The sequence below is a fragment of the Chiloscyllium plagiosum genome, unplaced genomic scaffold (assembly GCF_037043375.1).
Source record: "Chiloscyllium plagiosum isolate Xiang-an unplaced genomic scaffold, Cpla_swu_hap1 HiC_scaffold_28, whole genome shotgun sequence".
Taxonomy (NCBI): domain Eukaryota; kingdom Metazoa; phylum Chordata; class Chondrichthyes; order Orectolobiformes; family Hemiscylliidae; genus Chiloscyllium; species Chiloscyllium plagiosum.
This window is the reverse complement of record NW_028270166.1, coordinates 3,169,656-3,187,667: the sequence shown is the minus strand read 5'-3', so window position 1 is coordinate 3,187,667 and position 18,012 is coordinate 3,169,656. Positions and strand designations below refer to the sequence as shown.

The 18,012-nt window shown below is 42.6% G+C and overlaps 1 protein-coding gene across 1 annotated transcript in view; it reads right to left on the bottom strand.

The window, feature by feature from the left end:
• ell (elongation factor RNA polymerase II) overlaps positions 1–18,012 on the bottom strand; it is a 118,698-nt gene that overhangs the window by 42,986 nt on the left and 57,700 nt on the right. Inside the window, exon 4 of the mRNA XM_087975839.1 lies at positions 7,501–7,664. Within this exon, the coding sequence (XP_087831965.1) occupies positions 7,501–7,664 (164 nt within the window). The remainder of the gene's footprint in view (positions 1–7,500; positions 7,665–18,012) is intronic.

The following is an 18,012-nucleotide window of genomic DNA, read 5'->3' as shown; positions in this document are numbered from 1 at the left end:
AACTGAACTCCAGGATGAACATTGCCCATCAACCACCGCATCAATCTTCTCATAGCTAGCCAATTTCTGATCCAAACCACTAAATCACCCTCAATCCCATGTCTCCGTACTTTCTGCAATAGCCTACTGCGGGAAACCATATCAAACACTTTACTGAAATCCATATACACCCCATCAACCACTTTACCCTCATCCACCTGTTTGGTCACTTTTCTTAAAAAACTCAATGAGGTTCGAGAGGCACAACCTAACCTTCACAAAACCATGCTGACTATCCCTAATCAAATTATTCCTCTTTAGATGATTATAAATCCTACCTCTTATAATCCTTTCCAACATTTTACCCACAACCGAAATAAGGCTCACTGGTCTATAATTACCAGGGTTGTCTCTACTCCCCTTCTTGAACAAGGGGTCAATATTTGCTATCCTCACTCTTCTGGCACTATTCCTGTAGACAATGACAATATAAATATCAAAACCAAAGACTCTGCTATCTCTTCCCTAGCCTCCCAGAGAATCTGAGGATAAATCCCATCCGGCCTAGGGGACTTAGCTATTTTCACATTTTCTAAAATTATTAACACCTCTTTAATCCTGTCTCATCTAAAAGCCTGTATCTCAGTATTCTCTTCAACAACTGTGAATACTGATGAAAAATATTCATTTAGCACTTCTCTTATCTCCTCTGACTCCACGCACAACTTCCCTCTACTGTACTTGATTAGCCCTAATCTTACTCCAGTCATTCTTATATTCCTGACATACCTATAGAAAGTTTAGGGTTTTCCTTAATCTGCCAAAAACTTCTCATGTCCCCCTCCTGGCTCCTCTTTGCCCTCTCTTTAGGTCCTTCCTGGCTAACTTGTATCTGTCAAACGCCCTAGCTGAGCCTTCACGTTTAATCTTAACATAAGCCTCCTTCTTCCTCTTGACAAGAGATTCAACTTCTTTAGTAAATCATGGTTCCCTCGTTTGACCACTTCCTCCCTGCCTGACAGGTACATACTTAAGGACACGCATTAGGTGTTCCCTGAACAAGCTCCACATTTCATTTGTGCCCATCCCTTGCAGTTTTCTTCCCCATCCTATGCATCCTAAATTGTGCCTAATCACCTCATAATTGCCTTTGCCCCAGCTATAATCTTGCCCTGCAGTATTTAGTTATCCATTTCCATCGCTCAACGTAACTGCAATTAAAAATGCTGGAGCAGTATTAAAAAGATAAAAGTACAGCACATGGGGGATTTGTCCCAGGAAGACAGTTAAGAATTAGTCGATGGAGAAAATGATATATTTTGTTACATGAATGTCATTATTATGGTCAGTGGCCAAGTCACTGCAACTCTTTCAGTTTGCCCTTATCTTTGTGACTTCTATAAAACGGAATCAGAATTATTCCATATATTCATCTGCCTCTTTTTATTTCAGTAGATTTATGAACTATAAGGAGAAGGTAGAAAAACTCAGGCAGTTTTCTTTGGAGTGGTGGAGGCTGAGAGGAGACTTGATAGAGGGATCACACCCCCCAAGTTCAAATGTCTAAAATTAAGGGGCATGCACTTAAGGTGAAAGGGGACAAGTTCAAAGGAGTGAAGAGGCGCAAGTCTTTTGCCCGGAGAGTGGTATGAATCCAGAATGCACTGCCAGGGGTGGTGGTGGAGGCAGACATGATAGGGGCATTTAAGAGACTTTTAGATAAGCACATGAATATCCAAGAAATGGAGAGCTATGGACCGAGGGCAGGCTGAAGGGTTTAGTTTAATTTGGTGCTATGTTTGGCACAACATTGTGGGCTGAAGGGCCCATTCTTGTATTGTATTGTTCTATGTAGATAAAGGGAAGCAAAACTGTAACTTTGCTTAAAACAGAATAATCCCTTGGCACCAAACCATTCTCATCAGATTCCACAGACCAATAAAGGAAGCAATTAAAATTGGATACTGGTTAAATAATGAGATGCAGATAATCAGCTTGGAGGCCAATGACCAGTGGTCTGCCACAAGGATCGGTGCTGGGTCCACTGCTTTTTGTTACTTATATATATGATTTGGATGTGAACATAGGAGATATAGTTCATAAATTTGCAGATGACACCAAAATTGGAGGTGTAGTGGACAGTCAAGAAGGTTACCTCAGATTACAATGGGACCTTGACCAGATGAGCCAATAGGCTGAGTAGTGGCAGATGGAATTTAATTTAGATAAATGTGAGGTGCTGCATTTTGGAAAGGCAAATCAGGGCAGGATTTATACACTTAATGGTAAGGTCCTGGGGCTGCTACTGAACTAAGAGATCTTGGAGTGCAGATTCATAGTTCATTGAAAGTAGAGTCACAGGTAGACAGGATAGTGAAGGCCTCATTTGGTATGCTTGCTTTTATTGGTCAGTGCATCAAGTAAAAAAGTTGGGAGGTCATGTGGCAGCTGTATAGGACATTGGTTAGACCACTTTTGGAATACTGTGTTCAATTCTCCCTGATATAGGAAGAATGTTGTGAAACTTGCAAGAGTTCAGAAAAGATTTGCCAGTGTTGGAGGATTTGAGCTATAAGGAGAGGCGGAAAAGGCTAGGGCTGTTTTCCCTGGAGCCTCAGGGGTTAAGGGGTGACCTTACAGAAGTTTATAAAACCATGAGGGGCATAGGTTTAAGGTGAGATCAGAAAGATTTGAAAGGACCTAAGGGGCAATTTCTTCATGCAGAGGGTGGTGCATGTATGGAATGAGCTGCCAGAGGAAGTGGAGGAGGCTGGTACAGTTACAACATTTAAAGTGCATCTGGGTGGTACATGAAAAGGAAATGTTTAGAGGGATATGGGGCAAATGAGACTAGTTTAATTTAGGATATCTGGTTGGCATGGACAAGCTGGACTAAAGGACCTGTTTCTATGCTATACAGCTCTATGACGGTATGATGACAATACTTCAAAGTTCAGATGAAAGGCCATGCAACATGGAAGGTAGCACAGTGGCACACAGGTTTGAATAAATCAAGCAGTCTGTGTGCTCTTTCTCAGATCCAGTCAGCTCTGCCAAGGATGACATACAGATGCCAGGTGAGGCTGTTTTCACTTACCCTTCCGCCAAATTAACTCATTGTCTATAAGCAGTGAGCAATGACAAAGAATGAGAGTGGCACAAATGATCAGAAAGTGACTGACCAAGCAGTGGAACAAGGGAAGAGAACAAAGAGACAGGGACACTCAATGGTTTCTGAATCAGACAACTACTATTCTCCCTTTGATCATTTTCATTTTATTCATAAATCTCAGACTCTTTAGCAGATATATTCTAAAAGTCTACCAAAGGTCTAGCCATAAGACTTTTTTTTAATAAATACTTGTTGTTGCCCTCTTTTCAAAAAGATTCCAAGATTTTATTCTCAGGGACAAACTTCTGAAGTTCTTGATAAAAACAGAGAACATTATCAATTCCTTTATTCAAACAGCAAATCATTTCAGCCACAATTCCCATGTGTTCAAAGGATGAAATCAATCTACTGTGATCAATAAACGTTCATGACTTTTTCTTATTCCTCTTCACTCTCTTCCATATCTTTAAGGCAACAGATCTTGCAGGATACAATTCTGGAACCTCATCCCAGGGAAGCTGGAGATAAGGGAATGGGTTGGCATGATCCTAGATAGTTAAAAATCACACAACACCAGGTTATAGTCCAACAGGTTTAATTGGAAGCACTAGCTTTTGGAGCGCCGCTCCTTCATCAGGTGGTTGTCAGGAGCAGCGCTCCGAAAGCTAGGGCTTCCAATTAAACCTGTTGGACTATAACCTGGTGTTGTGAGATTTTTTTAAACTTTGTACACCCCAGTCCAACACCGGCATCTCCAAATCATGATCTTAGATAGTGCCAATCAGCAACAGTCAACAGTAAATAGTAAAGTCCTAGACATAAAAACAAACACACTGACAGCAGGTAGGTATAAACCCTGAATGTAAATTGGGAATGTTGGACTTAACTAGACAGTTAGAGTCCAAATTAAGCATTCAGTTTGTTTTATAAAGGAAAGTATATATTTGAGAAGGGAGAACATAAAACTCATTTCAGAAATGAGTGATAAGAGTAGGGCAGAATTTGGGTCTTGTAGGTGAAGATGGAGAAGTAAAAGCAAGGAAACGAAGTAACAGATTGTTACGAAGTTGAGATTAGAATGGTCAAATCTACAACATTACGTGCTCCAAGATAACTAGGAGGAGGAAAAGCTTGCCATTGCAAATAGTTACATATGGTGATCGCAAAGAATTCAAGACTGAGCTAATAAGACACCAACTCTGCACAAACTGCAGTCTCTCTAACTTGGGCTACACTGCTAATGAAGTGGTATGGAATAGTAAAAGTGAGAGGCTGGGAGCCATAGACATCTAAGACAGAGACGAGAGATGCATTAAACTAGCTAACAAGAGCAGAGATGCTGCATTGGGTGGAGAGTTAGGAGAGGAGTTATGAGTTCAAGAAAAATAGAACAATTCGAAGAGTTGGTGATCACTCAGAAGAATCATGGCTTTCCTGGTGAATTAAGTACATCTAAATACAGTATTGCATTCAGACATTTCTAATGCAGCCGCTCACCATACACCTAGATATTTCCCAATCCTTCATCTTCAGCTGCTGTTAAGAGACAGGATTAGGATACTGAAGTTAAAGAAAAGCTGATGAAAACTGGCTGCAATATGCAAGCGCAAAGCAGCAACATTTCTAATAGAGCTGCAGCAATCATCATAATTTAATTCTCTAAGCATTCATTATTGGCAGTTGGAATCCATTGTGCAAGCTGTTTTCATCAACCTATATTTCCTAATCAACCTGTAGGGGGGATGTTATTACATACCTCTGGAAAAGGTGGGACTTGAACCCGGGTGTCTCGGTCCAGGGGTAGAGACACTATCACTTCACCACAAGAGGGCCCTCAGTGTTTTTATCAACAGCTTGAATGATAAGTGAAATGTGCACCTCGGTTAAGCTTATTGAGCACAAATCATGGAACATGATGGTCTCAAGCAGTTTTCCTCAAAATTAGTCTGTGGAGGGGTGTCTAACGGCGAATAACTCATGATGGCAAGCTTGTCTGATGATAAGCCCAAGTTTGTTTGAAACAAAATAACAGAAGTAAATAATGTGGGTGCTAGAAATATGAAATTAAAAAGTGCTGGGAAAAGCACCTGTGGAGAGAATCAGGGTTAACACTTCAAGTCCTATATAACAATTCTTCAGAGACAGTTTCTAGCGAGTTTTGAGAAGATTTGTAGCTCAAGTTGAGGTTTTGGACGTAGGTTTGCTCGCTGAGCTGCAAGGTTCATTTTCAGACATTCTGTTACCCTACTAGGTAACATCTTCAGTGGGCCTCAGGCGAAGCAATGCTGAAAATTCCTGCTTTCTATTTATATGTTTGGGTTTCTTTGGGTTGGTGATGTCATTTCCTGTTTTTATATATTTTGGAAACAATTTGATTTCAAGTTAACAGAGAATCTCCACCCCAATCCTGCTCATCTCCTGCAAAAACACACTCTAACCTACACGTTTTTAAAAAAAGACTCTATGCCCATATTTCATTGGTCAATGGTCCCCTGTCTAGCCTCCCACCTTGCATAAGTGTCAACTTATTCATAATTTTTCTCTGGTAGCCCAATTCACACCAAGTCCAATTCACTTTGATCACTGACTTACACTGCCTCCCACTATGGGGATGTCTTAATTTGAACACTTTTATCTTGTGTTCAACCCTTCCATAGTCTTGTCGCGAGATATGTAACCTCCTCCAGCACTACATTCCATCAGTTCAGGCCACTTGAGTATCCCAGGTTGTATGTATCCCAGGAGGAGGCATAGGATTTTCAAGACAGGACACTAAAGCCACGGCTAAATTAAGCCTTCTAGATGTGAGCATCGTTATGGGGCTGTTTTGGGATTAATGGGATTGTATTTTACTGTATGTTCTGAAATCTTTAAATTCATTTTTGTTCATTTTACATAATAAACTTCTGTTTTGCTGTTAAAACTAAGTCTGCAGTATTGCATGCTTATGTTTCAGTGATAGACTGAGTAAAACAAAAAAAACAAACAACTTTGCCAGACTTCAATCTGGAATCTGACTTGCTCAGTAATAGCATCAGTTGGGATCATAACATTGCTTGGTATCCTTCTTGTAGACGTCATTGGAATACTTTAATATTTTAAATGCATTATATAAATGGGAGTTATTGCTGGAATTACCTACAAAGCTCACGAATAATAAAGAAAAGATTGGGCACCCAGATTGAGTGGATGGCTAGGAATCGATAGCCTTGTATACTTGTGTTTACTTTTACTCACATTGATATTTAACATTAATGTAAACTGTAATGAGAAGTGGAGTTCTGCTGTTGTGTGTAACAGACTGTCACAGCTCATTCTCCAAATGTCACTCAACATTGAGCCAAATCATTAACGAGAGAACATTTTGATCTGTAATTGTAAACAGTCGGATCCAATTACACATGGAGCCACACAAGTGGGAAGGTGTTAAAAGGCTGCAACACTAAAGAGTTTGAAGAGAATCAAACCACAAAAAAAAAGACTGACTGGAAACTGTCCCACAATGACACTAAATTCCACTCCTACAAACATCACTGGGGGTTTCTGCCAACTGCCCTGAAACAAGTGCATCTTAACTGTATTTACTCTGAGGCAGTGATCAGCCTTCTCCCTGCACTTGCGCCAGGAAGTGTTACCTTGAACTGGGATTCACAAGACTTCCTAATTGGGGCTTTAGGAGGTCGTTCCAGGAATTGTTTAATAGTTCAATGCAATTGGGACTCAGGAGAACTCCTGGAAACTTACAGATACACTACATATTGGGGCGAGGTCACTGGAAAAGTTCTGGGAGCTGCGGGAGGCTCAGAAGAATCCCAATCTTTCCACATTGCTAATTTCAAACACTCCGGAATACAGAAGGGGCTAAACACAAAATTAAGGGGTCCTTTAACTTTCCTTGCAACATACATAAACCTACACAAAAATAACCAAAGAACGGCGGATGATGGAAATTAGAAGCAAAAACAGAAATTGCTGAAAAATCTCAGGTCTGGCAGCATCTATAGAGAGTTAACATTTCTGGTCCAGTTCTGAAGACAGTTCACTGAACCAGAAACACTAACTTTGCTTTTTCTCCACAGATACTGTCAGATCTGCCTGAGATTTTTCCAGAAAATTCTGTTTTTATTCCATCAATTCTGTTTTGGAAAAACATACCTTTTTGTTTTCTTTAAATTTACCAGCTCACTGAGAGGTGAAATACTTATAATTAAGTTGCACGGTCATCACTCATCACTATCAATAAGACTAGTTCAGCATTCTGATCAAACCGATCAGAGCATTTGCACACACTTTGAGGTTCATAAGGCAATTTAAATGGATAGCTCAGAAACTAGTCAGTCATAAAACTGAACAGTGGGTCAGGAGAGTCTTTGACTAGAATACAACTAGTAAGCTCAGGATTTTCATACCTCTGTATCGGCCTCCCAGTTTAATAACTATAGCGCCACGACTTCGAGTCTCCTCCTCTGCTTGAGTCATACGCTCCCTGGTCATTTGGTAGGAGTCATCAGTCGCGCACACAGTGATTTTATCCTGTATGCCTCCAAGACAGTCTAACATCACATTACCGAAGCTATCAGAAAACAAAGACAACATTCAATTAGAAAGCATTCTAAATATGAAAGGTAAACACAAGACAACACCCCCATTACACATTATGCAACCTGTAAGAAACTTCCATGAAATCCCCTTGGATTTATCCAGAGGGTACCAAAGCCATGATGAACAACAGGAATAAGTTCAAAGCTGAACAGATGTCTTAGCCAAAGAAGCCTCTAAAACGCAGAGAGACAGTGAGGTCAGCAGCTTCTGAAACAGTGAGTGTGTGTACAGGGGTAACATCTTCTAAAACGGCGCAACAGAGAAGGATAACAATTGCTTCTGAAACACATGACAGAGTGTGGGAATATCAATTTCTAAAAAGGCATGAGAGAACAGGGACAGCACCTTCCACAACAGCACAAGAGGACATAGGGAGGCAGCTTCATAAAGAGTAGGAAAAACAGCTTTTTGTAAGAGTGCGAGAGTGGGGACAGCAGCTTTACAAAGAACGGGACAGAGTGGGTAAAGCAACTTTATTCATGGGATGCAGGCATTGCTGATTGGGTCAGCATTCCTAAGTATCCTTGCGAAGCTGATGGTGAGCTCTGTTCTTGAACTATTGCAGTTCATTTAGTGGCCACAATGCCTTTAGGAAGTGCGTAACAGGGTTTTGACCCAGTGACAATGGAAGAGCAGACATTTTTCCACATCAGGACAGTGAGTGCCTTAGAGGAGAATTTGTAGATGGCGATATTCCCACATATCTGCAGCCCTTGCCCTCCTAAATAGTGACGGCTGAGAGTTTGCAAGGCATTGTGGAAGGCTCCTTGGTGGATTTCTGCGCTGCTACTGAGTGTTAGTGGCAATGGGAGTGAATCTGGTGCCATCAAGTGGGCTGCTTTGTTCTCAATGATGTTGAGCTTTTCAGTGTTGTTGGAGCTGCACTCATGACAGCAAGTGGTGAATATCCCATCACACTACCGATTTACATTTTGCAGTGGACAAGCTTTTTTTTTTAAATTCATGGGATGAGGGCAGCATTGGGATGAGAGCAGCATGTATTACTTATCTTGGATTATCCTGAGGGCAATTAAGAATCAACCATATTGCTATGGATCTGGAATTACATGTAGGTTCACTAATGTCCTTCCCTGAAGGACATTAGTGAACCAGACGTATTTTCCAGACAATCGACAATTGATTCGCAGTTGTCATTAGACTTTTAACTTTATTGAATTCAAATGACACCACCTGCCATGGCAGGATTCGAACAGGGCCCCCAGAATATTACCTGGGTCTCTAGATTAACAGTCCGGCAATAATACCACTAGGCTGTTGCCTCCACTGCTCTGTAGAACAAAGGAAGCCCTTGCTCCTAATGTGTCTTTTAGCTACAGTATTTATATGGCTAGTGCAGTTCAAATTCTTCTCAATGGTGACCCTCAAGATGTTGATTGTGGGGAATTTATCTGGCAATTGGCGAAGATAGCAGAGCAGAGGCACTATGCTAGAGCTCCTGGTCTGGGTCCCGACCCCTGTCTTTTTGTTTCTGGTTTCCTCCTTCTGCTTTTTTTCATCTATTTTCTTCTTTAAAAGCCTTTATCGGCATCTTTGGCATGGTGAGAGCAGGCATAGCCTTCCAACATGTGTGACAGTGGCAGCAAGAATCATTGGGTGGGGCCGGGGGTTGATTTGGTTTGGAGTGAGCCCAGTGCAGAAAGAAAGAGCCCTGAGGTGGAGTCAGCAAGGTAGGCCCAGCAGTGAAGTGGTGGCAAGAGAGCACCACGGCAACATTGACTGCATTGATAGTCTCCAATGTTGGTGTGCCCAGTGCGGGCAGTGGCAAAGGTGAATCAACCCAGTGGCGAAAGATGAAACCTGAGCATTGGCAACTTAAACATTAGTTGGGTCAGGTAAAGTAGTGGTGGTTCTGAGTCAGCTCAAAACTATTGTGCAGATTGATTCCTCTTTAAGCTATATCTTTTCATTTTCTATTCTTAAAACTATCAAAACGACACCAGATGAAATATTTTCACTTTTATATTTCACTGTAAAACACAGGTGACAACAAATCAATCATTCATTGATGGAAATATCATTGAATGTCAGAGGCGATGGCTAAATTCTTGTTTCGTTCAATATAGTCGTTGCCTAGCATTTGTGTGACATGAATGTTACTTGGTGCTTGTCACCCTAACCCTGGACATTGTCCAGGTGCTGCGACATTTGGACATGAACTGCTTCTGAAACAGTCAAGCGCACGCCAGAGGAGCAGTTTTAAAGAGCAGAGCTGTATGAGTAGTGGCGGCAGAAGATAAAAGTGGGGCAGAGAGCCCCTTCAAGCTGTTAGAGCTGAAGTGTGATGTCACAAATACAAGTACGCGATTGGTGTATTGTTCACAGAATCATACAGTACAGAAGATGCCTTTTGGCCCATCAACTCTGTATTGCTAAAACTATACTAATCCTGTTCTAGTCTCACCTCCCAGCACTAGGCCCATAGCCTTGAATGTTATACCATTTCAAGTGCTCGCCAAAGTAATCTCTCGACCAACTACCCTCCCAGATACTGCATACCAGACTTCCTGTTACCTAGGTGAAAATCATTTTCTTCAAACTCCCTTTAAACTAGCCACAAAACGATACGACCAGCTATCCTTAGTAGCCACACACTCAGATGAACATGAGTTCGACTGGGACAACACTACTATTATAGGACAAGCCAAACAGAGAACAGCCAGGGAATTCCTAGAGGCATGGCACTCATCCACAGATTCAATCAATAAGCACATCGACCTGGACCCAATATACCGACCACTGCAGCGGACAGCTGGAACTGACAACCGGAAGCGGCAGATTCAAACCACTATAAATGTCAGAGGAAACATCACAGAAGGCTCCCAAGCACTGAGGATGTCACCTAGTCAGGGGACGAAACGTCTGCAACACAAATTCCTAGTTCGGCGAACAGAACCACAACAACATACACCACTACCAGGTCTCCCTCATTCACCTCTGCTCCAAAGAGAACTTGAGCCTATCCAGCCTCTCTTCATAGCTAAAGTGCTCCATCCCAGGCAACATCCGGGTGAATCTCCTCTGCACCCATTCAGTGCAATCATATCCATCCTACAGCGTGGTGACCAGAACTGCATACAGTACTCCAGCTGTGGCCTAACCCTTCTGCACATCACCAACATAACCTCCCTGACTGTTCTTATATTAATGATTTGCACACAAGAACAAAATGCAATATTCTCAAATTTGCAGATTATAAACTGCTAACTAGGAAAGTTTGGAAGAAGATGTAAAATATTTTAAAAAGGACTTGGACAGACTTAATGACTGGGCAAGAACATGGTAGATGGAATATAATATGGAAAAAATGTAATCATCCACTTTGATAGAAACTACGTTGAGTATTTGTGAATTGCTAATCGGGTGGTAAGTATAGAGGTGGAAAGTGTAGATGTGCAAAGGGTGTCTTTGTCAATACGTTACTGAAGGCTAACATGCTGGTACAGCAAGCTATTAGCAAGGCAATTAGTATGAAACATTAGCCTTCATCATCACAAGAAAATTAAAGAGTATAGGAGGAATGAAATCTTGCTTCAATTGTACAGGTTCTTGGCTGGACCACATGGTGTACTGTTCTTACGGTCTGCTGAGGGATTACAAGCAGTTTGGGGTTAATTTAAAAAAGAGAACCACAAGAGTAATAATCCCTGGATTACAATATGAGCCAAATGCAAACTGACATAGAGCAAAAAAGATTAGAGAGGTAAATGTGTGGCTTGAAGAGTGACATGGGAGAAATGTGTTCCATTTCACGAAGTACTGGCAGCAGCATTGGGAAAAGGGACTTCTCGTATTGGGACAGGTTTCATGTGAACCATGTTGGGAGCAGTGTTTTGACAAACTATTTAACTATGGTTGTAGAATAGAATAAAATCTCTAAAGCATGGAAATAAGCCATTCAGCCCAATAGGTCCACACCAACCCTGTGAAGATCATCCATCCACATCCATCTCTCTACCCCATTTCTGTAACCCTGCATTTCCCATGGCTAACCTACACATCCCTGAACACTATGGGCAATCTAGCATGACCAATCCACCTAACTTGCACATCTTTGGACTGGAGGAGGAAACTGGAGCACCCAGAGAAAAAAACCCATGCAGAAATGGGGAGGAAGTGTAAATTCCACACAGACAGTCACCCAAGATTGGAATTGAACCCAGGTCTCTGGCGCAGTGTGGCAGTAGTGCTAACCATTGAGCTACTGTGCTGCCATTTTAAACTAATGAGGGGGAGGGTTAAATTGTTAGACAGGTTTAAAAATATCAAACAAAATGAGAAAGCAGAGGTGCAAGGTAGTTTTTATTTAATTCATTGACAGGAGAGGGGATTTCTGGCTAGGTCAGCATTTATGCCCTAATGGCCAAGAGGACAGTTAAGTGTCAATCACATTGCTGTGGGTCTGGAGTCACATGTAGGCCAGACCAGGTAAGGATGGCAGTTTCCTTTCCTGAAAAAGATTAGTGAACCATATGGAGTTTTCCCGACAATTAGCAATAGTTTCATTGCCATTGATAAACTCTTACTTCCAGATTTTTTTCATCATTAAATTCAAATTTCACCATCTGCCATATTCATCTCCCAGAGGGTACTTAATGCGCTTCAGGCTCTCTGCCTTTATTCCTGACGAAGGGCTTTTGCCCGAAACGTCGATTTTGCTGCTCGTTGGATGCTGCCTGAATTGCTGTGCTCTTCCAGCACCACTGATCCAGAGTTTGAGAATGCTGTTAAGTCACTTTGTATATCTCCTTAAATCATCCTATGCATTTTACATATTGGAATAAAAGCTGAGTTTTCAGTGAAGAATCACTTGTAGACTCACGACAGTACTAAACCTGGCATCGCTCTGACAGAATGGAAAAGACATGGCTGTTTTGGGTTAACACAATTCTGAGGGAAGTACACAAAGAGGGAATAGTTTGTCAAGGTGAGAAACAGTGCAGATCTGTCTTTGGAATACCATTATGAATTGTTTGAGATTTTGTCAAGATTAGAGTACATAAAAAACAGCAGTGTGAGGTTCTAAACACCCACTGCAAAAATATTAAATCACAAAAAAAATGACAGTCAATTCCTACCCCATTTCCAATGAGAAAATATTTTTAGCTTCTACCTATATATTACAGATTTTAATTACGAGACATACTAGACACTGCAATTGTCTGCCAATGCCGAAATCTGAACACTGTTGGCATCTGCACGAATGGGGTTATCAGCTGATGAGGCATCTCTATAACTTCAATCTCACTCCCCACGTTTTGTTATGTTCCAATGCAGAAGTGGCAAGAACTTTCAAAAGCTGAATGGGGGCAGATGTTCACAGGTAAAGGGATGGCTGGAAAATGAGAAGCCTTCAGAAATGAGATAATGAGAATCCAGAGAAAGTATATTCCTGTCAGGGTGAAAGGAAAGGCTGGTAGGTATAGGGAATGCTGGATGACCAAAGAAATTGAGGGTTTGGTTAAGGAAAAGAAGGAAGCATATGTCAGGTATAGACAGGATAGATCGAGTGAATCCTTAGAAAAGTGTAAAGGCAGGAGGAGTATATTTAAGAGGGAAATCAGGAGGGAAAAAAGTGGACATGAGATAGCTTTGGCAAATAGAGTTAAGGAGAATCCAAAGGGTTTTTACAAATACATTAAAGGCAAAAGAGTAACTACAGAGAGTATAGAGCCCCTCAAAGATCAGCAATGTGGCCTTTGTATGGAGTTGCAGAAGATGGGGCAGATACTAAACGAGTATTTACTATGGAAAAGGACATGGAAGATATAGAATGTAGGGAAACAGATGGTGACATCTTGAAAAATGTTCATTTTATAGAGGAGGAAGTGCTGGATGTCTTGAAATGCACAAAAGTGGATAAATCCCCAGGACCTGATCAGGTGTACCCTAGAACTCTGTGGAAAGCTAGAGAGGTGATTGCTGGGCCTCTTACTGAGATATTTGTATCATTGATAGTCATAGGGGAGGTGCTGGCAGACTGGAGGTTGGCTAATGTGGTGCCACTGTTTAAGAAGGGTGGTAAGGACAAGCCAGGGAACTATAGACAAGTGAGCCTGACGTCAGTGGTGGGTATGTTGTTGGAGTGAATCCTGAGGGACAGGATGTACATGCATTTGGAAAGGCAAGGACTGATTAGGGATAAAAGGGGTAAAAACAATGACTGCAGATGCTGGAAACCAGATTCTGGATTAGTGGTGCTGGAAGAGCACAGCAGTTCAGGCAGCATCCGAGGACAGGCAGCATCCGAGGACAGGCAAAATCAGAGGACAGGCAAAATCCGAGGACAGGCAAAATCCGAGGACAGGCAAAATCCGAGGACAGGCAAAATCCGAGGACAGGCAAAATCCGAGGACAGGCAAAATCCGAGGACAGGCAAAATCGACGTTTCGGGCAAAAGCCCTTCATCAGGAATAAAGGCAGAGAGCCTGAAACGTGGAGAGATAAGCTAGAGGAGGGTGGGGGTGGGGAGGGGGAGAGAGTAGCATAGAGTACAATAGGTCAGTGGGGGAGGAGATGAAGGTGATAGGTCAGGGAGGAGAGGGTGGAGTGGAAAAGGAGCTAGGCAAGTCGGACAAGTCAAGGAGACAGTGTTGAGCTGGAGGTTAGAAACTGAGGCGCTCTTCTGCCTCGGAATACTTCAACCCCAGGGCATCAATGTGGACTTCAACAGCTTCCTCATTTCCCCTTCCCCCACTTCATCCTAGTTTCTAACCTCCAGCTCAACACTGTCTCCTTGACTTGTCCGGACTTGTCCGACCTGCCTAGCTCCTTTTCTACCTATCCACTCCACCCTCTCCTCCCTGACCTATCACCTTCATCTCCTCCCCCACTGACCTATTGTACTCTATGCTACTCTCTCCCCACCCCCACCCTCCTCTAGCTTATCTCTCCACGCTTCAGGCTCTCTGCCTTTATTCCTGATGAAGGGCTTTTGCCTGAAACGTCGATTTTGCCTGTCCTCGGATGCTGCCTGAACTGCTGATTAGGGATAGACAACATGGCTTTATACGTGGGAAATCACGTCTCACAAACTTGATTGAGTTTTTTGAAGAAGTAACAGAGGATTGATGAGGGCAGAGTGGAAGATGTGATCTATATGGACTTCAGTAAAGCGTTCGACAAGGTTCCCCATGGGAGACTGGTGAGCAGGTTAGATCTCATGGAATACAGGGAGAATTCACCATTTGGATACAGAACTGGCTCAAAGGTAGAAGACAGAGGGTGGCGGTGGAGGGTTGTTTTTCAGACTGGAGGCCTGTGACCAGTAGAGTGCCACAAGGATTGGTGCTGGGTCCAATACTTTTCATCATTTCTATAAATGATTTGGATGTGAGCATAAGAGGCATAGTTAGTAAGTTTGCTGATGACACCAAAATTGGAGGTGTAGTGGACAGCCAAGAAATTTACCTCAGATTACAACAGGATCTTGATGAGATGTGCCAATGGGCTGAGAAGTGGCAGATGGAATTTAATTTAGATAAACGGGAGGTGCTGCATTTTGGGAAAGCAAATCTTAGCAGGGCTTACACACTTAATGGTAAGGTCCGAGGGAATGTTGCTGAACAAAGAGACCTTACAGTGCAGGTTCATCGCTCCTTGAAAGTGGAGTTGCAGGTAGATAGGATAGTGAAGACGACGTTTGGTATGCTTTCCTTTATTGGTCAGAGTATTGAGTACAAGAGTTGGGAGGTCATGTTGCGGCTGTACAGGACATTGGTTAGGCCACTGTTGGAATATTGCGTGCAACTCTGGTCTCCTTCCTATCGGAAAGATGTTGTAAAACTTGAAAGGGTCCAGAAAAGATTTACAAGGATGTTGCCAGGGTTGGAGGATTTGAGCTATAGGGAGAGATTGAATAGGCTCGGGCTGTTTTCCCTGGAGCATCAGAGGCTGAGGTGATCTTATAGAGGTTTATAAAGTCATGAGGGGCACGGATAGGATAAATAGACAAAGTCTTTTCCTTAGGGTGAAGGAGTCCAGACCTAGAGGGCGTAGGTTTAGGGTGAGAGGGGAAAGATATAAAAGAGACCTAAGGGGCAACATTTTCACTCAGAGGGTGGTATGTGTATGGAATGAGCTGCCCGAGGAAGCGGTGGATGCTGGTATAATTACAATATTTAAAAGGCATCTGGATGGGTACATGAATAGGAAGGGTTTGGAGGGATATGGACCAGGTGCTGGCAGGTGACTCTAGATTGGGTTGGGATATCTGGTCGGCATGGACGAGTTGGACCGAAGGATCTGTGTCCGTGCTGTACATCTCTCTGTGACTAAGTGATTTAGATTACAACCTCGGTGAAAAAACAGTCGTGTCTCTTCATATAACAAAACAAGTTCCTCTGGCAATCGAGCACTTTGGTGACAGTGACCATAAGTTGGTTATGCTTACTTTAGCGACAGAAAGGGACAGGTATATACTGCAGGGAAAGAGTTATAGCTGGGAGAAAGGCAATTATGATGCAATTCGGCAAGATTTAGGATGCATAGGATAGGGAAGGAAACCACAGAGGATGGGCACACTTGAAAAGTGGAGCTTATTCAAGGAACAGCTACTGCGTGTCCTTGATAAGTATGTGGTCGAGTGATGGAGCTGTGGTTTACTAAAGTAGTTGGATCTCTTGTCAAGAGGAAGGCAGCGGCCAACTGTTCAGATGAGACGTGAAGGCTCAGTTAGGGTGCCTGAGTGTTACAAGTTAGCCAGGAAAGACCCAAAGAGAAAGCTAAGAAGAGGTAGGAGGAGACATGAGAAGCCACTAGCAGATAGAAAGCTTTAGCGTTTTCCTTGATCCTAAGGGTAGATCAGGAATAAAAGGACGACAAAAGAAAGATTAGGGCCAATCAAGAATAGTAGTGGGAAGTTGTGCATAGAATCAGAGGAGATAGGGGAACCTCTAAATGAATACTTTTTGTTTGTCTTTCTTCAATGTGAATACTATGTTGTTGAGGAGAATACGGAGACACAAACTACTAGACTAGATGGAATTGAGGTTCACAAGGAGGTGTTAGCAATTCTGGAAAGTGTGAAGATAAATAAGTCCCCTCGGCTGGATGGGATTTATCCTAAGATTCTCGGGAGAAGCCAGGGGGGAGATGAGATTGCACAGCCTTGGGCTTTGATCCTTATGTCGTCATCATCATCTGCAGGAATAGTGTCAGAAAACTGGAGAATAGCAAATGTTGCCCCCTTGTTCAAGAAGGGGAGTCGAGACAACTCTGGTAATTATAGACCAGCGAGCCTTACTTTGGTTGTGGGTAAAATGTTGTATAAGGTTATAAGAGATAGGATTTCTAACCATCTGGAGAGGGAGAAGTTGATTAGGGATAGTCAACATGGTTTTGTGAAGGGTAGATCGTGCCTCACAAACCCTATTGACTTCTCTGAGGTAACCAAACAGGTGGATGAGGGTAAAGCAGTTGATGTGGCGGATATGGATTTCACAAAGACATTTGATAAGGTTCCCCACGTTAGGCTATTGCACAAAATATGGAGGCATGGGACTGAGGGTGATTTAGCAGTTTGGATCAGAAGTTGGCAAGCCGAAAGACGAGAGAGGGTGGCGGGTGATGGGAAATGTTCATCCTGGAGTTCAGTTACTGGTGGTGTACTGCAAAGATGTGTTTTGGGGCCACTGCTGTTTGTCATTTTTATAAATGACCTAGATGAGGGCGTAGAAGGGTGGGTTAGTAAATTTGTAGATGACACTAAGATTGGTGGAGTTGTGGACAGTGCTGAAGGATGTTGCAGGTTACAGAGGGACATACATAAGTGACGAAGCTGGGCTGAGATGTGGCAAATGGAGTTTAATGTGGAAAAATGTGAGGTGATTCACTTTGGAAGGAGCAACAGGAATACAGAATAATGGGCTAATGGTAAGATTCTTGGTAGTGTGGATGAGCAGAGAGACCTCTGTCCACGTACATAGATCTCTGAAAGTTGCCACCCAAGTTGATAGGGCTGTTAAGGCATATGGTGTGTTAGCTTTTATCGGTAGAGTGATTGAGTTTCGGTCATACTGCAGCTGTACAAAACTCTGGTGCGGCCGCACTTGGCAGTATTGCATATAGTTCTGGTCACCACATTATAGGAAGGATGTGGAAGCATTGAAAAGGGTGCAGAGGAGATTTACTAGGATGTTGCCTGGAATGGAGGGAAGGTCTTATGAGGAAAGGTGGAGGGACTTGAGGCTGTTTTCGTTAGACAGAAGGTTGAGCGGTGACTTAATTGAGACATAAGATAATCAGAGTGTTGGATAGGGTGGACAGTGAAAGCCTTTTTCCTCGGATAGTGTTGGTTAGCA